Consider the following 26,626-nt stretch of genomic DNA (forward strand, 5'->3'; position numbering starts at 1 on the left):
TCCCCACGATGTATTTTCAAAATGCTACTTTATTGTGCATTTAATTGCTTAGTTGCAACGAGGCTGGAGTCAGGCAATTCTAGAAAGGAAGGGGAGATGGGCTCTGCACTAATGGTTTTATAAACACATCCAGGTTGTGAAAAACAGATAAAAGCTCATGAGCTGTGTCAAGAGATGCTCTCTTATGGGAAGCTGTTCTGATCAGAGAGTGACAGGAGTCTGTTTTTTGGAGGTTCACACATTTGAAAGGGGACTGAGAACTTTATGTGTTTTGCGAGTAGCAGGTCTCAGGGTCAATCCCTGGTACTTCAAGATAGGAGTGGGGAAGACTCCCATCTGGAACCCTGACAAGAGTAAGCAAATTTCCTCCAACCTGGTAGGCTCCAGGTGTTCTGGCCTACAACTCCCATCACCCTCAGCTCCCTTGAGGCCTTTCTCAGCGGCCCTCAGCAACACTGGATTCCCTGCCTCCCGCAGCCCTTGCACTGTCTTCCCAAAGCCAGGTAAGCAAGCTGCTAGGATTTGGGGAGGTGGCGTGAGGGCTCTGACAGGGTCCTAGAATTCTCCCACCTCTAACAATTAACAACTAACAATTATTATTATTAATAATAATAATAATAATAATTTTTATTTATACCCCACCCTCCCCAGCCAAGGCCGGGCTCAGGGCGGCTAACAAGCAATAATAAAAACAAGTCGAATGAATACAACTTAAAAACAAGATTAAAATACAACAATTAAAATATTGAAACATTAAAATATTAAAACGCAGCCTCATCACACGAGGAGAAAGGAAAAAGAAAAAAGAAATTAACAGGTTGTTAAAAGTTGCAAAAACAAAGAAGCACGGGACTGAGTGAGGGAGAAATTTTTGGAATAACATCATGGCTAGCAGCAACAACCGGGAAAAGATAGGCATAATATTTTACAAGGCCAGGAACAAACAATATGGACAGAATAAATGCCACACAGAGGAGAAACAAGGATACAGTATTAGATCTTCACTTGTAGTCTTATAAAGCATTTAATGTGTCAACAAGAATAGAAGTTATAAACATTGCAGCTATTGTATAAGGGATTACTATTATGACTGGAATGTAATTGAATCAATTAAAATTTTGGAACGCAGAAACAAAGTAAATCATTGAACCATCAATTCCAGCAGGCGGGGGGCCACCTAAATTATATAATTTGGTATTTGAATGATTCGTATTAGGAGTTGTATTATAATTTGGGATTGATATAATGAGGCTATTATTGGATTATTGTAATTGAAAACTAGTAAAAATTATTATAAAAAATAGAGTTCTCCCACCTCCTTCCCAAAGCCTAGTTGGTGCTTCCTCAGCTTTTAGAAGAAAGTGGGCTGGGGAGGCATCAAATTTTGGCCTCATTAACCCCAACCCAACCCATGCAACAAGACTGCATTCGGCCCACAGGCTTGGTGTCGATGTGGTCTGCAAACCGGTGTTGGGTGATGTATTGATACATCGCCCAGCCCTAGCCATCTTTAGAGGCAATTTCCACACAGCCAGACTCAGCTGTGCGCAAGCACAAGAGCAAACTCTCCCCGAAGCTACACTCATGTTATGCTTATTTGGACAACCTGAATCCAAGGAGACAAGTGGATGATCAAAGGATGAAGTGTTGCTACTCAATAGTCATCATGTCACTTGGATGGAGAGACTGTGCAGAACTGGTCTCGGTATAGATTAATTTAAGTGGCAGAAGTACAAGACCATTTACGAACAAAATTACTTAGCAACGCAGGCAGCTCTGCTACGACAATTGCTCTCGCTGAAGAGTTGCCACTTCCTTCTATTTGGGTCTGCAAACCTCTTAACAGCTGGCCCTAGAATAGCACTGCTCAATTCAATAGGGAGGGGTGTTTGCTTTTGACAGAACATATTGTTATGAGGCCAATAGGCTGCTCTGAGTTCCTTGCAAGATGGGTGGAGAGCAATTGGGGGGGGGGGGGATAACTGATTTTCAATTTATATCTTCAAGAGTCTATGGGAAACTAAAAAATAAAATCCAGTTGGTAAATGCAATACAGAGGTACCTCAGGTTACATACGCTTCAGGTTACATACACTTCAGGTTACAGACTCTGCTAACCCAGAAATAGTACCTTGGGTTAAGAACTTTGCTTCAGAAATCGTGCTCCGGCGGTGCAGCAGCAGCGGGAGACCCCATTAGCTAAAGTGGTCTTCAGGTTAAGAACAGTTTCAGGTTGAGAACGGACCTCCAGAATGAATTTAAGTACTTAACCTGAGGTACCACTGTACAAGTAAAGCAGAGCTGAACATCAATGAGTACAGATTTCATTAAGACCTCTAATTCTTGAATAAAATATAAACATCTGCTCAAAATGCTTGATGAAGCAGTATGGTCTTAACTGGCAGAATGTTTACTTCTGGAATCTCTGCAGGGTGTCACACATGATACAAGAGACAAGGCTTTCGAGTCATTCGTCTCATGGCAAACACGAGTTTCTCCATCTCCATACAGAACCTACAGAAATACTTTACTAACGTTATGCAGTGAAATGTTCTTTGCTACAATTATGCATAGGTAGATGTCTTTAAGGGGACGCGGGTGGCGCTGTGGGTAAAACCTCAGTGCCTAGGACTTGCCGATCGCATGGTCGGCGGTTCGAATCCCCGCGGCAGGGTGAGCTCCCGTCTTTCGGTCCCAGCTCCTGCCCACCTAGCAGTTCGAAAGCACCCCTAAGTGCAAGTAGATAAATAGGTACCGCTTTATAGCAAGAAGGTAAACGGCGTTTCCGTGTGCTGCGCTGGTGCTGGCTCGCCAGAGCAGCTTCGTCACACTGGCCACGTGACCCAGAAGTGTCTCTGGACAGTGCTGGCCCCCGGCCTCTTAAGTGAGAAGGACGCACAACCCTAGAGTCGGACATGACTGGCCCATATAGGCAGGGGTACCTTTACCTTTACCTTTAGATGTCTTTAACCAAGTTAAAAGCCATGAAATTCTTACACAGAGGATGACGTTTATACATTATTATTTTTTAACCAATCGTTTTTTGGAATGTCTTTTGAGTCAATGTTCCCCGTTTCAAAATAAGTTAGGCATTTGGTCTCACTCAGTGGTTATTGCCATCAAAATAATGAAACCTGCAACTTAAGCATGCTTTCTGCACTGCGTTAACTTCATAGTCCTGCATGAAATAAGTCCAACTGAGTTCAATGGTGCTGAAGAAAATAGCAGGATTAGACACCTAGATCTACCTACACAAAGTACGGTGTGAGATTGCCACAAGGTAATGGAAGGCATTACATTAAGGCGATTTTCCCTTTGCTAACAGGAAAAATTCTAATTTCCACACATTTATTTGTACATCTAAAGGCTCAGTGTGTGCTTTTTAAGCTGCTTGTACTTTACAGAAAACAGTACACAGTTAAGTTTAACTGGCTGAAGCAGATACTTATTTTCTAAAAAATACCAAGATGTTAAAATATATAGTTTGCCCTTCAAAGCATTGTTCCTAGGAAAATTAACTTCACTGGATACCACACTTTCTCCACAAGGCCATTATCAAAGAGTGAAAAGAACTGCAGAGACAACTCCAATAGCCCAGTAAAGAACTTCTTGTGAGAATTATTTTAGAGACCAGTGAAGTCTCTTTGCTTGACTTTTCCAAATGAACTAGCAAGGGTCAGACAGCAATTACCTACAAAAGTAGTAGGCATCCTATGGTCCCAGTTGCAAAGGATGCTTCTAGAATTCAGTACGGTCTCTTCTTCCTTTGTAAATGCTTTATTTTGAAATGCACCCACTGGTTCCGCTTGCTTGACAAGCCTTTTAAACCTAAAATCAATTTATTTTTTTATTTTTTTCATTCACGAATTGCTTCCTGTGAGGTATCCTGAAGTGATATACAATATAATAACATACATAAAAGTTGCATTGATAAAAACACTTGTAACAATTGTGTATAGAAATATAGAAACCATTTAAAACAACATAAAATCAATTGAAATCCAAGGCAGATACCAACTGGGATTAAGGTTTTAGAAGACTTGAAGAGGAACGTCTTTGGCAAGTACCAAAAAGACAATAGAGAAGGTGGCTGTCTGATATGCAGTGGGAGGGAGTTCCAAAGGGTAGGTACCCCTACTACATAAAGTCCTGATTCTGATATCATGTGGAATGGACCTCCTGATAAGATAGTTATGTGCAAGCTGTCTTCTCCTGCAGAACAGTGAGCTCAACTTTAAAGTACCCTGGTCCCAAGCTGTACAGGGTCTAAATCAGTGCCTTGGGGACGGGTACAAGGTAACAGCACCACTACTTTCTCTATATATGCCCACCTCAGTTCTGCACTACAGCACCAGGAGACATCAGACAAGATGGACCACAGGTCTCAAGCAGGATGCTAACGCCCAATATTTTATGTGCCATCTCTGTACCAATATAGAATCATAGAATCATAGAGTTGGAATAGACCACAAGGGCCATCGAGTCCAACCCCCTGCCAAGCAGGAAACACCATCAGAGCACTCCTGACATATGGTTGTCAAGCCTCTGCTTAAAGACCTCCAAAGGAGGAGACTCCACCACACTCCTTGGCAGCAAATTCCACTGTCGAACAGCTCTTACTGTCAGGAAGTTCTTCCTCATGTTTAGGTGGAATCTTCTTTCTTGTAGTTTGGATCCATTGCTCCGTGTCCGTTTCTCTGGAGCAGCAGAAAACAACCTTTCTCCCTCCTCTATATGACATCCTTTTATATTTTATATTTTATATACATAAATTGTCCTACAGAGTTGAGGAGTGCATGAACTCTAAATGTGGGAAGAGTAACCAGTCATTTTAAAGATTGCTTCAGATTACTTTAAAATGCTTTTATGCTGCCCATACACCGCTGTGACGTTTCACAAAAGAGCTGTATATAAGCTTTTATAATAAGGGCTGCACACGAAACTCCATGTTTACATATCCTGTCCATTACATGCACAAAACTGGCCCCAACCATTAAATCCATTCACATGGGAGATCTGCGTATACTGATGAACGCATGGTTTGAATGCAAGTGAAGACTAGAAGACAGGATTTTCTTATGGAAGGTGGCCACAATATCACACACTCCTTCTGTATGGTCAATTCCCTTTCTAGGAGCGAGTTCCTCCCATTTCATCACAACTGCAGCTAAGGAATATATTGGCACCAGTTTAGAAGCTAATCAATTTATTTAACCTGACCATGAACCTGGTTAAAAAGAAACGAGTTAGCCTTGGCTGTGGTTAAAGGAAGGGAGTTTGCTTTGGATGGGAGCACACAATTCTGCCTTTGGTTCTCTTAAAAGACAACTTTAAGGAAGGCCAGTTACATCTTTACCAATCTTGTAAGAGGGTTCCTCATGAATATGACATTTTGTTTCGGGATCATTTAAACCTGCAACCCAATGCACAGCGAACTTATGTGATCATACGATTTATGCCCACACAGAGAGATGAAAACAAGTTAGTACACTAAGTGCCTCAACCTTTCTTCCATATTTGCTTTGTTTCGTTAATTAGGCCCAAGATTATTAAATCCTGGTTGTATAGAAAGCTGTATATAGAAAAAGTACAGCTGGTAGATTTGTGATGGCATCGTGTGGTCACTGGGTTGGACTATGGCTGAATCCTGGTGACAAAAGCAGAAGCGAAAATGAAGTACAACTGGAGAGTTTATATTTAACAAAGCACAATATATTTAACCCCCCCCCTCATGTTTCCACCTAAGGATTAAGATAGAAATATACAACATCTATTCATCTGGAATAGATTTTAGTATCCCATTTTTTTAAAAAAAAAACCCTCAGGTATAAAATTAAGTTTCAGTAACGCCAGTAACTTTTAATTAATAATTTGGTTGCCAACTTAAACAACATGTTACATATTTTTAAAAGTACTTTTCATTGAGACAACAATCAGAAAGTGGATGAAAACTGATCTAATATTGCAACTGTACAGAGGTGAAGGCCCTCGGCCTGCATTAGATAAAAATGCCATAACAGATCTGAATGTTGGGGGGTGGGAATGCTACACTGCAGGGGTCACCAATGTGGTTCCCTCCGAATGTTTGGATTACGACTTCCACACACACACACACACACACACACACACACACACACACACACACCATGATCACTGGCCATGCTGGATGGGGCAGATGGCAGCACAACATCTGAAAAGCACTGTGTAGGTAACCCCTGCTATGGTAAAATACATTTAAGAACCAAATATATTTCATTCAGGCTGCCTGCTACTAAAATAACATTGTTCCTGGAAAGGATTAATATGTGACACTAAAGTAGCACCTTGGAAGTCAAACAGAATCCGTTCCAGAAGTCCGTTTGACTTCCAAAAGGTTCAGAAACCAAAACGTGGTTTCTGATTGGCTGCAGGAAGCTCCTGCAGCCAATCAGAAGCCACGGAAGCCCCGTCAGACGTCGGCTTCCAAAAATAGTTCGCAAACTGGAACACTTACTTCTGGGTCTGCGGCATTCAGGAGCCAAAACGTTTGAGAACTAAGCTGTTCGAAAACCAAGGTGTGACTGTACTAGAATGGAAGTAGTGAAACCAGTATGTTCTTGCACAACATGAAAAGGGTTCAGCAATTATCATGTTGCCTAAAGTGCTGCAGTGGTATAAAAAGTTCGCTCACCAAAATGTCCCCATCTATCTTTTAGAACACATTTGGTCCAATGTTAACCTGGCTACCCTATATCCAAAGTGACAAAAATAGAGAGAGAGGAACATATTTATCCCCCACCCCGGAACATAATTAAATGTAGACTTCTGTAGCTTGGATTCAAAGAACTATGAGTGGAAGCAGAAAATGAATCAGCACCGATCCTTGAACTTTCACCCAACCAGTAGTGGAAGTACTGTGCCACAATGTTTCCGAAATGAATGAAATTTAGGCTATGACATAGAAACTCTGTTGGGCCATAAGAAGGTATTGAGAAGTGTTTCTGCAGAGTCTTGTGCAGATGGAAAAAAACTGCTCCTGATTTGGAATCACTTCTCTTTTGCAACACTGGAATCGGTCAGGGCCAGCTCAAGACATTTTGCTACCCGTGGTAAAAGACAAGATGGCGCCCAGCCCCACATTCCTGTTAGCCATTCTACATATAAAAGCCAATTTGACTTCCTTCAACCTTGGCAACAGGGCAAGCAGCCTCTACTGCACCTGATGGCAGCAGGCTAGCTTGGGGGTGCAGGACAGGCCCTCTGGCACACAGATCATGGCATCTCCTGAGTAGCAGCCTAACTCTACCTAATTATAGTGGTAGCACACAATTCTGTAAATGGAACAGGCTTTTTGTTAGTGGAAAAGCAACTCTCTCTCTATGTATTTGTGTGTGTGCGTGCATAAATTTATAGATATATATCCACACCAATAAATCTAGCATACATTTTCAAAACAGTGGTGGCAGTCATTTGAGGTCACTGTAATTTTCTTTCTGCACATATAATTTTTCATAAGTGTCCAGTTAGTAACAATAATGGCTGAATTGATTAACCAAACACTGAAGAAAGATACACTGAAAGCATAACCAAGAAATACTTTTAATTTCTTGGTGATTTCTCATATCCTGGGGAGGAAACTATTAACAAGAAACAGACTAACTGTCAATGGTCTATCGTATTTGGTTTTACCAAAACAGTAAATGTACAATTCCCTCACAAAAAAATCAAGGATGGGAGGAAATATTTTAATTGCAAAATAGGAAAACTGATATCTAACATTAATTTATAATGTTTTACATTCTTAAATAGTCTGGATCCAGCCCATTAAGGAAAAGTTAGTTATACCTAGCTCCCATTGAAATGAATGGAGTTAAGTTCATAATGTCTTAACCTAAGTGCAACTAACTTAATCTGGATAAAACTCATTTTTTAAACAGTTCTCATAAGAATATCTGCAAATGAAATGTTGTGAAACAATCTGACAGGTATTTTCTAACAAAAATCTGAAAAATAAAACTGGCAAAATGTACAGGATACCTATACAGCTACCTTATCTTTAATATATCCAATATTGTTCCAATGCTGGGTTCCTCTGCTGGAAACCTTTGGTAATGGCTGGTAAATGGCCCTTACAAATGTGTGCCGCAAAAGTATTCCATAAAAATAAAATGTCCATATCTATTATATTTACAGTCCTCCTTTAGACAATGGCATATTGTTCATATAAAAGGCCTCTAATTTTATAGAAATCTTCACAGAGACAGCCCTCCAATCCAATGCGTCCAGTTTCAGTCTGCAAGAAAACATGTTACATCCAATTACTTAGAGACTGTACAGAGATTTGCTATGATTGGCACATAAAAGCAAGCAAACACACACACACACACACACACACACAGAGAGAGAGAGAGAGAGAGAGAGAGCGCTTACCCTGCGAACAGCCACCAAGTTGTTACATACGAGAACCCCTCCTACAAACTCAGCTTGAATTCCTTCTCGCAAGAGAACTTGCTTAAAATCAGACAGTCTTGGCTCATTCATGAAGACAGACTGATGTCCAAGAACCTTTTGTGAAGGTGCAAAACAGAAGTTAATTGACAGATTTAGAAGGGGGAGAAGAGTGAAAGATGAAAATACAAGCATCATAATCATTTCATATTATAAGCGGTAAGATTTAATCTCAAGCAAATGAGATCATGTGCAATCTACCCATTTAACAATTGTGTCCTGTGTTGTGTTCACAGGACAAAACCCACTAGGAATCTGTCCCCCCAAAGACCTCAGTGGAATACATGGAACTCCCATAAGACCATAAACACCACAGAAGTGACCAGTGCTTTGTACCAACAGCATAGCTGTCAACTTTTCCCTTTTCTTGCAAGGAATCCTATTCGGAATAAGGGAATTTCCCTTTAAAAAAGGGAAATGTTGACAGCTATGCAACAGTCCTTTCCATACTTCATGGCACAATTAGAAGACTAAAGTTCTGCTTTCAGACTTGCAACTGTGTGCAAGGAGAAGATGATCATTATTATTCTCTTCATCAGTTTACTAATCGCCTTCTTAAAAACTGTGTGATTTACACATAATATAATTAAAAACAGTTAAAAACACAAAAACAGCAAATGCACTTAAAAATAGACAGAACAAGCTGGCCCTTCCTGGTTTTGATAAATAGCAAGGTAGCTTATACACAACCATGCTGTTTATCATATGTTCATGAAGTAAACTGCTTCTGTACTGTTTTGTGTAATTTATTTGACTTTGCAATATGAACATTTTTTTAAAAGTCACTTCCTAGTCACAAAAGAATCAAAGCTGACTGCAAAACAGAAATCAATATATAATACAATGTATTAATAAGCAAATAAAAGCCTATTAAATTAAATTAAAAACAAGAGCATTATTGTGTTCCAAAATCAACAGTAACCAGACCAGGATTATCCTTCTGGGAGGCCTGGTGGAATAAAAAATTATTGAAAAGCTGCTGAAATCCCAAAAGTGTCAGCTTCTGTCTGATGTCGAATAGAAGTGTGTTTCATAACACTGGGGCTGCTATGCTAAAAGTCCTGTTCCTCCATGTCGCCAGAGCAGAACTCAGGGCTATATAAGAATACAAGTGCCTCTCCCAATTACTGCAGTGATTGCACTGATATATAAGGGCAAGGCCATTTATCAAGTACCCAGGCTGCATATATAAGAGCTCAATAAATAAATAAATCCCTGAAATGTAACACTGAAGAACATGAGTCATACCCAAAGTTTCTTGGTAAAGGTAAAGGGACCCCTGACAATTAAGTCCAGTTGCAAACAACTCTGGGGGTTGCGGAGCTCATCTCACTTTACAGGCTGAGGGAGCCGGTGTTTGTCCGCTTCCGCAGACAGTTTTTCCGGATCATGTGGACAGCATGACTAAGTCGCTTCTGGCAAAACCAGAGACGTGCACTAAAACACCTTCCTGCCGGAGCGGTACCTATTTATCTACAGTGGTGCCCCGCAAGACGAATGCCTCGCAAGACGAAAAACCCGCTAGACAAAAGGGTTTTCCGTTTTTCGATGCGCTTCGCAAGACGATTTTCCCTATGGGCTTGCGATTTTTTTCGCTCCCCCCCTTTTTCTAAGCCGCTAATAGCCTTTTAGCCGCCAAGCTGCCAAGCCTTTAATAGCCGCTAAGCCGCTAATAGCCTTTTAGCCGCTAAGCCTTTAATAGCCGCTAAACCGCTAATAGCACTAATCCGCTAAGCCGCTAATAGGGTTGCTTCGCAAGACGAAAAAACCGCTAGACGAAGAGACTCACGGAACGGATTATTTTCGTCTTGCGAGGCACCACTGTACTTGCACTTTGACGTGCTTTCGAACTGCTAGGTTGGCAGGAGCTGGGACTGAACAACAGGAGCTCACCCCATTGTGGGGATTCGAACCGCCGACCTTCTGATCGGCAAGTCCTAGGCTCAGTGGTTTAACCCACAGCGTCACCCACGTCCCTTAACCATACTTGGTAGTCCCACTGAAATAGATATATCTCAGTGAGTTAACTCTTAAGTATATCTTGTTTGGATATCAAGAATCTCCTCTGCATACAAGGTAACAATGCACAGCAATATTTATATGGGCTATTTATATCCCACCCAACTTGCAGAGAAGTAAATAAAAGCTTTGCTTTTAGAATGGGAGGTGAAAGAAGTAATGATTAAGTGAGCAAAATATCTGGGTAAAATTATCCAACTATCAGCTTGGGAAAGATTATGGAATAAGGAATGGAAATTTATGGCCTGTTATACATTAAAAGAAAATCTTTTGAAGACATTCTACAGGTGGCATATAACTCCCAGCAAACTATCCAAAATGTACAAAACGAGATCTAATACTGGCTGGAGGTGTAAACAGGCAGAAGGGACACTTCCACATGTAGTGGGGTTGCAAAAAAAATTAAGACCTTTTGGGATATTATATATGAGGAGTTGAAAAAAATGTTTAAGCAAACCTTCATAAAGAAACCATAAGTTTTCCTTTTGGGGATTTTAGATTCAGATATCCCAAATGACATATTCTTATGAATATGCTTATATGCTACAACTGCAGCAAGAATATTAATAGCTAGAAATTGGAAAAGTGAATTAGTACCAACAAAAAAGGAATGGCAGGATAAATTATTTGAATATCTCGAATTGGCAAAAATGACAGAGAAAATTAGGAGACAGCCTAACCAAAAGTTCCAAAAGGAATGGAAAATATATAGAGATTACTTTAAAAAACAGCGCCCCCCCCCCCCAAGTCAAAACCTGGATTTGCTTTAATTTTCCCAAACTATAATATTGATTATAAGTATAGTATGTCAAAAACAGTAGAAATGATGAAATGATAAAAGAAGCAGTTTAACAAACAGACAAAACGGACCCGCTATGAAGAAGACGGAAGTCTGTCAGAGAAGAAAATGAATTGGGAACAAAGAATACGGTGACATAAGTCAATGTGTAAGAACTTATGGATTTATGGTTGTATGTATGTTTCTTGTTGTTGTTTTTTGTCATTTTATTATTTTGGTTACTTTATTGTATGTGTTCATCAAGTAAGAAAACTAACAAAAAGCATTTTTTAAAAAAGCTTAGCTGAGGAACTAGTTTTTCTACCTCATTCGGTGGCAGGGGTTCCAAAGTAGGAATGATCTCACTTTCCTCGCATATTTCTTTGTCATCATCTCCAAAAAGACTCTTGATGGCCTTCTGCTGTGCAACAGCACTAGAATCCGACGAGGGTGCGTCCACTTGCATCTCTGTATCTTCTCCATCATCTCTCAGTTCCCCTTCTTCCAAAATCACCCCCGTGTCCACTTTTGATACCCGCATGTCCAGGACTCCATCTACCCATGCCAGTTCAGCATCTTTGGCTTTACAAAACTGAAGGGAACTGACCAGCGAGTCCTTTAATCTGACCTAATCACAAATAAATATATAAAATATATTACTGAAACAGATGAACCACAGAGTCTGTTTTATATACATTAAATTCCGTATCGTTACATGCTTGAACTCAACAGGAAGTCAACAGGAAGAAGAGAACTTTATGGTCAGCGTATCATAGCACTTTTATAATCATGGTATTAGTGTGGGGGGACAAAACAGTTCAGGGAGGAAATAAGTAAGACTTTCCAAGAACATAGAAATTAATGGTGAAATTTGGAAAAGTAGACTAGCAGTAAATCACATAACGAAACCAAAAGTTTTTGTTCCTAGTGTTATGGGCATAAAACTTTTATGCAATTTAGGCATGCATACTTTAATTGCCGTATTTTTCGCTCCATAAGACGCACCTGACCATAAGATGCACCTAGTTTTTAGAGGAGGAAAACAAGGAAAAAAATATTCTGAACAAAACAGTGGGTGCGTGATTTTTTTGGTGCAGGCTGTAGCCATGGACATGCTATGTGATCTGATGGTGAATTTGGAGTGACCCAATGCAAAAATCCTGAGGATCCATGGGATTCCCCCCTTCCAAGCAGCCTCCTTTATCGCTAGCCTCCCTTATCTCTCTCCCCAATTGCTTACCAATCAGCTGCTTCCTTTCAACACCCCATTCCCTCTTGTTTGCCTTAGTGTCTTTTCCTTAACTGAAGCAGTTTTTTTCTCCTCCTTTTCTTCTAATTTCTCTCCTCATTCCTTTAGTCTTCCTGTCTCCTCTCCTTCCAAGTTTGCTGTCTTTACCTCCCCACTCCCAGGCAGCCTCCTTTATTGCTAGCGTCCCTTATCTCCCTCCCCGATCACTTGCTGATTAGCGGCTTTGTTTCAACACCCACTTCCCTCTTTCCCACCCAAAAAAAGAAAAAAAGGGGGAAAAAAGAGCATGATCTGCTTTTCTCCCCTGGGCAATTCGGCTCCAGGGACCACACATTCACTCCATAAGACGCACAGCCATTTCCCCTTACTTTTTAGGAAGAAAAAAGTGTCTTATGGAGCGAAAAATACGGTATCATTTCCACCACCAAGTTATCTTGATGATACACAAGTTGTGTTTCTTGTTGCATACAGGCAAGAATTTAATAATCATAATCATCATTATTATTATTTATACCCCGCCCATCTGGCTGGGTTTCCCCAGCCACTCTGGGCGGCTTCCAACAAAACACTAAAATACAATAACCTATTAAACATTAAAAGCTTCCCTAAACAGGGCTGCCTTCAGATGTCTTCTAAAAGTTTGGTAGTTATTTTTCTCTTTGACAGACGGTATAATGGAGTCAGGTAGACAGCTGTGTACCAACAGCAACCAGCTACTTAGAGGCTCCCAAAGAAAATACCATATAGGGGACTTCGAGAAGGGGAAAAACTGCTTGAGGTGAAAAGCTTGTGTTAGCTTTGTTCTCACCAAAGGAAATGTAGCTACACACACACACACACACACACACACACACACACACACACACTTCCTTATTCTTGAATAGAATACAGCAGCCTTGCAGGTTTATGCAAAACCCTTTCCTAGCCCACAAAGTGTTAACCATCTTCTCTCAATAAACCAGCATGTCACAGGCAAGCATGAACAGTATTTCTGATTAGGTACTTGATTAGAAGGAATTAGTACTTCCACTGCAGGTTGGCTAGTTGTTATTCTTATTTTTATTTATTTGATTTATATACCGCCCTTCCTCAAAAGATCTCAGGGAAGTTCACAAGATTAAATTAAATACAAGCTAGCAATACAACAAAAAATACAAGTTTTTATGGGGATAGTTGCCAATTTTTATTTTTTACCCAATTCTACAATCTTACCTGGTATATGTGAGTCTCACTGGTTGCATCGATGGTTTCATGCAATTTAGGCATGTATACTTTAATGTCCTTTCCACCAAAAGCTCTACAGGATTCTGCAAGATCCTGGCTGGCCTCAGGGGGCCCATGGACAATGATCAATTGTCGCGGCTTCATCTGATTAATTATTTTCTTAATGGAGTCCCCATCTGAGCGCCCTTCATAGTCTATGTATGTAACACGAGCTCTAAAATGCAATGTAAGGAGAAAAACAAGTTGTTGTTTTTTTGTAGCTGCAAAATCAGAACACAAATAGTATGCAAGCAAAGCATTCCCTTGAGAAAAAGTTTGGAAATCTTCACAATTCATTCTGCTAAACAGGGTTAGGTTGGCACCATTACTGAACTTTAACAGAGTGATTCAACATTTCACCTCAAAGGGGGCTTTTCTTAATATGTACATTATGTTGTTAAAAATATAGAATAAGGCATCAACACAGTTTCTTTCATAAATCTTTGAGCATGAAAATCTAGATGGTGTGATCTGGTAAGATTAGGAATGGGGAATTTTTTCCAGCACAAGTTATCAGGCAGTCTCAGTTGGTAAAAGGTGACAGACTGCAATCAACTAACCATCACTACTCATCTGCCAATAGCGCCCTCCAGCTGCAACTAACAATAAGACACTCACTTTATTTCCATTGATTCTGTTGCTGAAATGCATTTGGTCGGAACATCTGATAAATCCTGGTCCATAGGTTCCTCTCCATTTGTAAGTCCAGATTCTAATTTGTTCTTTTCTTCTTCTGTTGCCTGAAGTTCTGGAACGAGGAAATCCTCCGGTCTAAACAAAGGATTGTTGTCAATTCTTAATTTGGGGAATGCTAAGGAAACATCTATGGTGAAGGAAGACAATATACATAATAGCTGTTCTCTAAATTAAGAGAAACAGATTTAACAACATCAAAGCTCAAGAAAGGACCACTGGATACGCATCCAGAAATCTAAGGAAGAGGCTCAACAAATGTCCTTTTAAAGAAGGTTTTGCCGATTTTGGAATTATATTGAAAAATATGCATTCTTTGTGGCATATTTTAAAAGGAAGATAAGATAACATCTGGAGGTTGGTGGGTTTCACATCCCTGGCTGAATGCAAGTGAGCAGTGTGCCAGTGTCTGCTGCCCCAAAGTCCCACTCTTGACTTAGCCATGCCAGGGAGGAAACAAATCAGATAACTTAGGTTTATACATAAACCAGCACTCACTGTTTGTTTCTCTCCAAACAAGCTATGAACGGAAGCTAGGGTGGTTTGTTCTTGGCTTACTGCTTCGGTGTAGTTTTTGTGTGATCCCACTAGCACTTGGGAATACAGTGGTACCTCGGGTTAAGAACTTAATTCGTTCTGGAGGTCCGTTCTTAACCTGAGGCACCACTTTAGCTAATGGGGCCTCCTGCTGCTGCCACGCTGCCGCCGCACAATTTCTGTTCTCATCCTGAAGCAAAGTTCTTAACCTGAGGTACTATTTCTGGGTTAGCGGAGTCTGTAACCTGAAGCATCTGTAACCTGAGGTACCACTATAAAGGCAACTGCTGTACACTAGATCAGACCACTGGCACATCCCGTCTGCCTACACTGAATGGGATCGATTTTGTAGGGCAGGCATGTCCAAAGTCCATTTTGGGGGTTTAATCCAGAGCCTGGGGTAAAATCCTAAAAAAAGATTAACAACTTCAATCCTAAAAAAAGGTAAACAACTTTGGTTGGCCCTCACTTCATCAAATCTGGCCCTCTCTGAAAAAGTTTGGACACCCCTGCTCTAGGGTTTCTGACAGGAATATCGCCCAACCCTGCCTGGAAATACTGGGGACTGCACCTGCTTGCAAGGCAGATGCTCTGCCACTGAGCTATGGCCCTCTGTTTGGGGGAAGCAAACCACAAGTGCTGGTTTGCACATAACATTAAGCCAGCCTCTGATTTGCTCCCCCCCCCCCCCAGCCCGGCAAGTCAGGAGTGGAGTGGCGAATTTTGACTAGAGTACACAGTAATGTGGAACCTATGGACCTTCAGATGTTGTTAAGACTCCAACTTCCATCAGCCCCAGCCAGAATAGCCAACAGCCAGGGATGATGGGAGTTATAGTTCAGCAACATCTGGAGAACCACAGACATGGCACCCCTGGATTAAACCAGATTAACTATGGTTTGCCATCCCTGGTTTAATGTTAAGTGTGAACCAGGCAAACATTAAATTCTCTTACTTTTAGCACAAGGAAATAATAAAGAACTTTTAAGAACCCAGAAAATAAGAGATCAATTAGAGTAAAGCAAAGGTACATAAATACATAATTAATCATATACAGGATTGCAACCTAAACAGAAAAAACTGGTATCATCCAGACAATTATAAATGTCATGAATCTAGTCAGGGATATCTGGAATTTCAACTCTGCACATAATCTTTGTTTTTCCTCTTGGTATGCCTCAGTGAGGCTCCCACCTGAAAGGCTCCCCTAAATTTAAAATGGGCACCTATTACCTTGGTGCACATGTAATTTTAAACACATTATTATTAACACTTGTTATAATATTATCTCTTCTCTCCCACGTACTTGATAATCTCTCCATATTCATCCCATTTAATTCTCTCTTCTGGAGCTGGAAACATAGGGTAGGACTTTTTGGCCTGTTTGAAGAAGCTTCCTTTGCGGTTGCCTTCACCTTTCATCATAAGGTCATGCTTAGTTTTATGAACAGATGGTTGATCAACGTCCTCTTCGGCATCACTGTCATCGCTGGAATCAATATCTGCTCTAGAATGTGAGCCGAAAATAGTTTCATATAAACACAAGGCAAACAACACCAAAATATTATACTTCTCTCCCAATCTTACCAAGTTCGGAGCGGTTCCAGAACTCGTCATCTGGAGACACCAGCTTGACAACCACTTAGTAACAACAACACTACAGTACTGGGTGCTCAGACAATTAGGCCCATATAGTTCTATACCATTAAAACAAGAGCATTGTGGAACATAATGGTTGAAGTTAACTGTTACAAGGAGTTGCTACTTATCTTGAGAAGCGTCAGTTTCAAGATGACTTATGATACTGTTGGAAGGCATTATGACTGTAAGTTTCACTGAGGTCACATCAAATAAGCTTAGAATTGTTTAAAGTGTTTTTTCCTTGGTGCTGTAGAAATGGCAAAGTAGCAGTATTTGAGTATTTGCTCAAAAGGTCATTTGCAACCACCACAGGTACTCACTCTTTGGATTGTTCTAACTTTTTGGCCGCCTCTTTCTTCAGTTTTTCTTTCTCCAGGTATTCCTCAAGTTCCTTCCCTTCCAGTTTCACTCTTTTCCTCAGCTAAAAGAAAAGCATGTGCAAATAAGGGGTATGTTTGCTGATATAAGCGGCAACCTTTTATCAGGAGTTCTCAACACATTTCCTAAAGAGTAATAAACATTATAAATTTGAGTAGAAATGTCAGAACACCAGAAGGCATCATATTTGCAATGCCACATATTTGAAAAATGCAAAGTTTAATCTAATAGTTGGTCTTCGAGAGGAATCTTCCACATTCACTAACATTCATCTGTCTTGGAAGACAATGGAAAAGTGTGCCTTCTTTGTAATAAAAAAATAGCTGAACAATTAATGGAAAACTATGCACATTTCCAAACATATGTCTGGAGCATGCATACATTACTGTCTTAAGTATCCACATGGAAAAAAATAATGCTCAAAACAGGTCTAAAAGTTCCCAAGTGTTGTCACATATTTTTATGATCTTACTAAAACACTATTTTACCATACATTATTTTACTCATTTTCTTTAAAGAAGTGAGGGGGAAAGAGTATTTCCTTCTCATCAGATGAATAAAGAGGGGAATTCTTTTCATCAGTATTTTCCCTTGGTAATATAAGCAAGGGAACATAAGTTGGTCAACATAAGCAAGCAGAATTCCCAAGACAGTCAATATGGCTGCAGTCTCCTGGAACAAATTTTCTTACCTCTATATCTGTAACTTTTTCGGAGGGATGATCTATTAGGAAACGTGCTAGTGTGCCAGGAGTAGTTCTATATGTTAAAATTATAGAGTTCTTAGGGTCCTGGCACCATTGTATAAAGAGATCTCTTGAAAACCCACATTCCAGATCTGGTTGGCTGGCAAGGACAACTTTGGGACTAGGAACCCGCGCCAAATCTGCAAGCCCGTGACAGAGAGAGAGATGGCGAAACTGAAAAGGATTGTTCCTCTTATCTTCAAAGCATCTCATCAGTTTGTCGCTCATCCATTCAACCTGTATGTAGGAAGGGGGGAAAAGCAAGTTGTACTGAGTTGCAACACCTATGTAGCAAAGAGTGCTTAAATGGTGCGTAATGGTACTTGCAAACATATGAAACTACCTAATACGGCATCAGACTACAGTTGTACCTTGGTTTTCAAACAGCTTAGTTCTCAAACGTTTTGCCTCCCGAACGCCACAAACCCGGAAGTGACTGTTTCGGTATGCAAATTATTTTTGGAAGCCGAACGTCCAACGGGGCTTCTGATTGGCTGCAGGAGCTTCCTGCAGCCAATCAGAAGCCACGCTTTGGTTTCTGAACATTTTGGAAGTCGAACGGACTTACGGGATGGATTCCATTCGACTTCCATGGTACGACTGTACTGGTCTACATGCCTTAAGCACTTTCTACTACAACTGGCTACCCCAAGTCATAGTGTAAGAAGGACTTTCCACTTATACCATCTGTTTTTCTCCTTGATCTTAAGGTATCCAATGTGGGATAATATAAATGCCTGTTCTATATTAGCACAATTCAGGTGGTTAGCAACACAGTGTTGCTGTAAAATACTATGGACATGGGCAAAGCCTTGATATAATTACAGAAGTCAGTCTAATAATCTGCTATCAAAACCAACCTGAGATTTTGAGAATTCTACAACATTGTAGCTGACATTATTTAAAAGTGCTAAAGAGTAGACTCCTAAACCGGCATCTTTTGTCCTCCATATTTGATCAAGTAGTTGGGCAAGTTCCAAAACTCTGCCTGCAGTGTCCACAGCTATTAGGACATTTCCATCACCTCTCAGTGTTTCCAAGACATTTGCTGGAGAAAAGAAAACAATGTATTAGTTTTGTGGCAGCATTTGAATCCTAATTCATATGTATATAAATCATTTCCTTTTAATAGTCAGAGGAAAACCCAATTAGCATAAGAGTTATATTTTTATCTACACGTGGCTTCCAAATCAGATTCTAATTAAATAATGGTAACTGCTTTCTCAAAAACAATATAATTTCACATCATGTTACATTAAAATTGGATAAAGTTTTTTAAAAAATCATATTCACAATTCCATATTCAGGAAAATAGTTAAATACTCCAAATTAAATTATTTTCTGCAAGAATTTTTTTAAAAAAGAAATGTCTTTACACACTTCCTAGAACTCTGTAGGGAGTCTTGGGTTTCACCATATGATTTATTTATTGAATGCATTTATTTAACATATATATCTATTTATTTAAAATATAACACTTGACCCACAATAGAGAAGTCCCTAGAATGTCTCCAGATTAATCTTAATTCCTGAAAAAGAGGGAACTTACAAGCAGTTGATTTTAATGTAGTGCATTAAAGGCTTTCTTTGAACACACACACAAAATATGCAATTTCAAATTAAAGTTATAATCATCTTAAGCTGTTAATTTTCTAGAAATCTATTCAACTGGGGGGGGGGGGGTGCATGTGTGTGTCTGAAACTCACAATCTTATCCAGAGAACAAGACTATTTTTTCTCCTTTTTCTTATAATATTTATGAGCACCACATGGAAGCTAGGTTTTAAAAATCTATTAGAAACTGAATTTTCCCAGCTGCTGCGGAAAAATACATACTTAGTAGCTGTTCGTCTCTTTGTTTCCGTCGTGGCTGTACATAAGTAGCATTAAAGGAATCAGTGATAAGCAAGGAAGGCCTGCTTAGCATTTCCAGGGAACATCCATTCAAATGGCTAAAAGAGAAGTTACATCAAACAATTGCAGTGCTTTAGTTAAAGAAAGGTGATGATAAAATTACATATGTAGCAGAAAATTTCTATATAGTTTCTGTAACAACCAATTTTGCTATCACTTTAATCACAAGTACAGTGGTACCTTGGGTGTTGAACAGCTTGGCTCACGAACGCCACAAACCCGGAAGTGAGTGTTCTGGTTTGCAAATGTTTTTCAGAAGCCGAACGTCTGACACGACCTCCGACTGAGTGCAGGAAGTTCCTGCAGCCAACTGGAAGCCACGTTTTCGAACGGTTCCAAGAGTCAAAAAGACGCCTGGAACAGATTAAGTTCGACAACCAAGGTCCCACTGCACATGTCATACAGCATGATTTATTTAGCGTACATTAAAACCTAGTTTTGCCGGCAGAATCTGTCAATTGTTGCTGCAAGGAATCTAAAATAGACATTTGGTGATATCCAACTTTGCACAAGTAATTTTCTGATTGTGCAATGGGACTTCACCTGCCCTCCTTCCTTCTGCAGCCCCTCCCACCCCTGCATCAATCTGCTCTGGAGGGTCCCTCAACACTGGAGAAAATTTAAAGGATGCACATGGAAGTAGAGCAAGTCCTGTTGCACAAATGGAAGTCTATTGCGCTAGCGGACAGACACCGCTGGATGACACCTAATGAAAATATGGGCAGAAAAGCGAAGCAGAGAACAGGATAAGGAAGGATTGATGTAACTGACATACCAAAGTGTTTTAATCTATTTGCTTAGGGTAGAATCCAAGGAAATGCTAAATTAACATTCTGCCTCTGGAATAGATTTGAGAGCACATGCACAGAGGCAGGGAGCAGGGTGAGGCGGGCTGTCCTGTTGTGCAAGCAGAAATCATTGTGCTAACAGGATGGGTTAACTGAGTACTGTCCTTAAAAATGAACAAAACTACTATAATCCGACTGCAAAACATGGAATCATATAACTGTAGAATTGGAAGGACCTCTCCTCTCTGTACTTCTTCTTGCTTCTCGTCAGCCTTCAGTGACAAGCAAGATGACAATTTGAACTGAGCAATAGTCTATATTCCATAATTTTTAAAAGTAAGACTATATATTTTGAGGGATTTGCACTCATTCTCATTTAAGGATCTCAACACTCAACACTTCTCAATGTACTTCTTAAGTTATAATTTTTCAATTTACTGGTTACCCAGAAATTTACCCATTTCCTCATTTTTACTCAGAAAAAATAACTCTGTTCCATATGCCTTATTCTTAGTTTCTTTTTTAAAAAAATCAGCTGTGAACATTCCTAAGTATAAAAATAGAATTTTAATAAAAACCGCAAAGAGAATTTAGAACATAGCAACTTCCTATAAATAAAACCCAATCTACGACTCTCCATGTGAATCATACAAACTTGCATACACAAATTTTGGGATTTACATCTGTACTTAGAACATAGGTAACACTTTAACAGTACTATTGATAGATGTACCAACTTATTTCAAGAAATTCAATATAAGAGACTGCTCCTCTCTCATGCAGGAGGGCAGTTTATTTTTAAATGGGATTTAAGGAAAGTGGTTTTGATTGTTTAGGATTTGTCTTAAAACAGATAGCTAAAAATGGCATTTGCTGCTATCTAGAGAATCTTCAAGCTTTTCCCACCCATGTTACATTTCAAAATATTTTTAAAGCTTTGAGTCTTGTAATTCAAAGGGGGTTGTTTATTTCTCCAGTGAACCTTGATCTTAGATTATAACCCAATTCCATGCAATCCTTGCCACATACTTGGAGACACTAAAAATTCTTGTTATTGATTCAGACCTGTAAATCATCAGTTATCTACAGGGACAGGAATGTTTTGCAAAATAAAGATGAGCTGGTTCTTCTTTCAGGTCAACAATAATCCACATATAATGAACCTGGGCTTAATGTGTTTGCAGGCTAATAATTTCTGTAGCCTTGTTTGCAATGCTCCATTAAAAAGAAGGCTGTAGGGGCAAAATTCTACAATGTTCACTCACCTGTGCATCAGAACAGGCCATTTATTTTCTCACCCTGGCAGCCCATCACCCCCAAAATCAGCTCCATAAAGTCCTTCAATATTTTGGGAGTGGGGGGTTGAAAGAGGGAGAACAAGTGGGTGCCCACTCACACTGCACTGGATCTCTCTCATCGTCTTTAAAAATCAGAAGCATTCAAGCAGCAAAATTAACCAGCAGCAGGCAATATCAATATTGTGTACATACATCTCCCTCTTGTGGTTGAAGTCAACTGCATAAACAATTTCTTCTTCCCCATCTTTAACTATCTTCCAAATTGTTCCTCCTATCATGTGGCCTGCTGGTAATGGTGTGATGGACAAGCCATGACCTTTCCCTAAGAGAATAAAGGGCAGCATATCAGACACAGACGAATAAGGTTTTTTGTAGAACATCGTAATCTCAGGTGAAAAGTATGGCATTAATATTTCAGTTATAGTCAAATTATAGTCACATTATTGTCAGGTTAGTCATATTAAAATGGCATTTCACAAGCAACTTTACTCTGCAGTATTTCCCAAGGCCCTCTTGAACTTTACAAAGCTGTCCTACATCTATGACAAAGAAAATGATTTGTGAACTATACTTTTATGGCAACTAAGCCCATGAAATGCTCTAGAACTTCTAACCTTGGAGAAGTGTACAAAGATTTATAAAAAAGAAGTATGCAAGCAGAACGTTAAATCTGCTAAAACAGAGTATTCATTTTTACTAAAGTTCTTCATTTGATTTCCATACAACCATTTTCAAGGTTTATTTTTCTAAAGACAGAAACATCTGGGTTTGAGCAAAATGAACAGCAAATTACAGACAGTACAATGATCATTACTTTAAAATTTTATTTCTTCACCTTTCAAATTGACAATCTGAGAAAATTTTAGTTGCTGTATTTTATCAAAAGCTGCGTCCACATCATCCAAGGTAAACAAAGTGAAGTCCTCTGTATTGTGACGTGACTACCAAACAAAAGAACATGAAATTATTCTTAAGATATAACAATCATATTCAGTGAGAGTTTCAGTTATGTTTGTAAAAATATAAAAAAGGAAGGGAAAATAAGTTTCAAAGGAACTATACCTGGTAGAGATCGTACATGAACATTTGGCCCATTTTGTAGACAGGAATAGTTGCATAAATAGCACAATTCAACCCCATCTTTCCGACTGCATATGGGAGTGCGCCCAAGTGTAAAGGATCAGGATGTGAAAGAAGTACTGCATCAACCTGGTGAACATGTCTTTAAAAGAAAAACAATAAGGGAGAAAATCGAATGCCATTCCATCATTTGAGAAATTGCGGTTTTAGTGACATCAATGAAATATTGCATCTGCCATAGTCTTAATCCAAACAGCGGGCAGGAGCACCCTGTGAACAGTGTTTTGCCAATTTCTCCCTTTGCCCCCTGAAAATCTTTACTGCAGAATTGGGCGATCTTCTGAAAAGCGGGAAAGGGTATTGAAATCAGCAAAAAATGACCTTCCCCCTTCTGCCCCTATGATTCTCCACTGGATCAAAAGCCTCCTATCCCATTGTTTTCATACGTTAGAATATTTTATTTTAAAAAAGCTGAGTGGCAAAAATTAAGATAAGGCCTTGGAACCAAATCTGAACAAATGGGCAAGTTAACAGAGGCAAAAAGCACCTTGTTTGACCAGGCAAACACAGGTCCTACAATCTGGCCTGCAGTTGCTGTTAATACACAGCAATGATAATACAAACATAAACAAGGTGGGCAATTATTATAATATAAATTGAGCAAGTTAGGTTGTAGCTGATGAAAATCTACTCTGCACTCTACTGATCCACACAGGATTATTTGTGCATTGAAGTACTGCACATGTGCCCCAATCCAATGAGTAGAGCTCTGCATGGAGACTTTTCACAATGCAGAACTCTGAGCAGAGGATTTGCTTTTGCTTTCACATGCATGGAGCCCCATAGTACAGGGGTCGGCAAGGCTTACCGGCGATGAGCTGGATCACTCCCGCAAAAATCATCCGTGGGCCAGACCGGCGCAGCGCGATGCTGGAAATCGCGTCTGGCCATGTCTGAAGCGCCAGAAATCGCTTCTGCGCATGGCCAGACACTGAAAATTGTGCCTGCACAGAAGCAATTTTTGGCGTCTAGGCATGCGCAGAAGCAATTTCCGGTATCTGCGTGAGCGCAGACGCGATTTCTTGCACCACTCGGCGAGTCCCTGTGCTGTGCCGGTTTAACGCAGTGCACGGGGGACTCACCAAGTGGGCGGCTCAGTTTGGGGGCGGCTCATGGGCCGGTAAAACGGTCTTTGTGGGCCAGATCCGGCCTATGGGCCACACGTTGCCGACCCCTGCCACCATAGTAGGTCACAAGCATTGAATAGTTGTTCCATGCCCACAGATTAGTTGGTGGAGAATTCTTCTCTCTCTCTAATCTTCTTCTTCTTGTTACTGGGCTCTATGCCTCTAAACATGTTAACTACTGATGTCTCCTTATATCAGGATATAAAGCATGCAATAACTACATCTGGTTTTTAGCTTACTTGCAAAGGAATAACAGTTTAATTAAAGTCAGGTTCTAGCTTACTTCCGTAGGGAATCAATGATGTCCATAGAAAAATTCTCATCCCAGCCACAATCCAACAGAAAGCGAAATTCATCTACTTGAAGTAAATAACACAGAGCAGATTCTTCCTGCACCCCTGAAAGGGTGGTTAGCTTGATAATTGAAGTCATTTTTTCCTTCCCAAAAGAGAATAAAATGTGTTATAAAGCTGAAAAGACCTTGCCATTGCCTACATTCACACATGATAATTCAAACTTTATAACTGATCATGGTTTACTGTGAATAAACAGAACACCAGTTGCATGCTGCCCGATTACTCCTGTTTCATTCCTTTCATGGCACAAACAAGATAAACAGACCTGATATTGGTTTCCCATTACACCCAGATCAGGGGTTGTGGCTTCTCTCCAACAAGCCATGATCTCAAGCCCAGCTTAAGCCATGGTTTGTTACTGCCTTGGTGATTAACTTGACCAGCTTTAAAAGAGGATTAGACAAATTCATGGAGGATAAGACAATCAATGTCTGCTAGTCATGATGCCCATGTTATGCCTCCAGTGTCAGAGGCAGTAAGTCTCCAAATACCAGCTGCTGTGGAATGCAAGTGGGAAGAATGCTGCTGTGTTCAGGTCTCGCTTGTGGCTGTGAGAAGAGAATACTAGATAGGCCTCTGGTCTGATCCAGCATTGCTCTTCTTATAATGTTTGTAGATTAGGGGACAAATCACACTCCCTGGGTTGGGTGTTATGGCAAGTCAAGGCTTCCTGGTCTGTTTATATTGCTTACACCAGAGGAAGTGTGAAGCATAATGATCAGGTAGTGTGCAGAAGCATGCTACTTATTCACAGTAAGTTCACATTAAGTAAGAAAGTCTGGGTTTCCTTACATGTGAACATGGCCATAGAGTTCTTAGCTGCATCAAGTCCTACAAATAGGAAAGATAAGAAATGTCGAACTAAAGATGATGGAAGTTGTAGTGCAACAACAAATGGTTGTTCCACACCCATTTAGAGAAACATGCCATCTTCAAATTGTAGTTTATGACATTGGCATGTTTTGCAAAACCATAATTCAGATTTATCAGTTTTGGATTCAGACGTAATGATAAACTGCAACTAACTGAAAATGAACACAGAAGGAGAACAGCAATATACAAGTCCTCCCTCCATGCACACTTCACTTGCCCTATTATCATTTATTATTATTATTATTATTATTATTATTAGAATTTGTTAGTCGCCTCTAATTCAATAAAAATCAAATATGTCTTAAGTTATAAGAATACAAAGAAGATCTACAAAAGCTAAACTGAGAAGATGGGCAATACAAAGGAACCATCTAGTTCAGTCAGCCTTCCCCAACCTGGTGCTCTCCAGGTGTTTTGGACTTCTAATAAATCTTTGTGAACTGCTTTGAGGCTCCTTTTGGTTATACTGTCTGTATAAGGTGATTGATAAATACAATCAACTAACGAAAAACTGATTACAACTCCCATCAGCCCCACTTGATGTACAATTCTGTCTTTTACTATGAATGCTACCAGTTAAACTGCTCCCCAACCCTTGTCATGAAAATAAGGCCACTCTCCCAATAGTTTTCCTGACAAATAAAAGGTTAGATGGAGCTTATTCTCTTCTCTGCCCTGGGCTCCTTTGGAAGGAAGGAAGAATAAGATATATATGTAATCAATTAAGGAAATACCCCAGCTAAGGGTCTCCTTGGATTTGTCAGATAGAGGATTTTTAACTGATATGGTGATGACACCTTTTGATAATTATTTTGTTTTTACATACCAAGTCACTTATGCATGCTGATCCTTCGTATATGTGTGTATAGCAAGATCGTGTCTCTCAGAGACTTGGCTCAGACACCCTGCAAAGGGTCTGGATGCGAAAGGAGAAAGGTAACGTTGGAATCACCCCCCAAACTGCACAGAAGCGAGACCTTCACCCCACCACCTGCCCTGCAGTGGTAGCCCTTTCAAATCCTCCACCAGGAGACGGCTTGAGAACTGATCACGCATGTTTCATCCTAAGAGTGTATGCGAAGCCACCTTTGGGGGAAGCGGAGGGAAGCCTCTTTGCTCCCTTCCCCAGACTCATCGCAACCTTACCTGCACGGCGGCCCCTTGTTAACTCCCGGCCCCCCTAAAACCTAGTGGAAGCCTGGAGGAGGAAAAGCGAGGGACTCTTTACTCAGCCACACTCAGCCCATTCAGCCGCCATTTTGGCCCGAGAGGAAACAACCGGCGAGCGCGCCGAAAGAGGCGGAGGAGCCGCTTCCGCCGCTTCTGAAAGCGAACCATGGA

At 40.2% G+C, this 26,626-nt stretch overlaps 1 protein-coding gene across 4 annotated transcripts; it reads right to left on the reverse strand.

The window, feature by feature from the left end:
- Nucleotides 1-5,832: 5,832 nt before the first annotated feature.
- Nucleotides 5,833-26,542, reverse strand: CPSF2 (cleavage and polyadenylation specific factor 2). Of its 4 annotated transcripts, XM_028717370.2 has the most exons (16): nt 26,432-26,542; nt 26,112-26,201; nt 24,340-24,494; nt 22,852-23,011; nt 22,625-22,730; nt 21,982-22,111; nt 19,626-19,741; nt 18,650-18,837; nt 17,736-18,026; nt 16,987-17,087; nt 16,332-16,532; nt 14,414-14,566; nt 13,745-13,970; nt 11,609-11,911; nt 8,409-8,543; nt 5,833-8,271 (listed from the first exon to the last, which is right to left on the reverse strand). In XM_028717370.2, exons 3-16 carry the CDS (start codon nt 24,486-24,488, stop codon nt 8,179-8,181), a joined length of 2,352 nt encoding a protein of 783 aa, XP_028573203.1. In that variant the 5' UTR covers nt 24,489-24,494; nt 26,112-26,201; nt 26,432-26,542; the 3' UTR covers nt 5,833-8,178. The 4 variants fall into 4 exon arrangements, with proteins under 4 accessions (XP_028573203.1, XP_028573186.1, XP_028573211.1 ...); XM_028717353.2 differs by lacking the exon at nt 26,112-26,201; XM_028717378.2 differs by lacking the exon at nt 26,112-26,201 and having other exon boundaries at nt 26,427-26,542.
- Between the last annotated feature and the right edge of the window lie 84 nt (nt 26,543-26,626).

This window comes from Podarcis muralis, chromosome 1, assembly GCF_964188315.1.
Source record: "Podarcis muralis chromosome 1, rPodMur119.hap1.1, whole genome shotgun sequence".
Lineage (NCBI taxonomy): Eukaryota > Metazoa > Chordata > Lepidosauria > Squamata > Lacertidae > Podarcis > Podarcis muralis.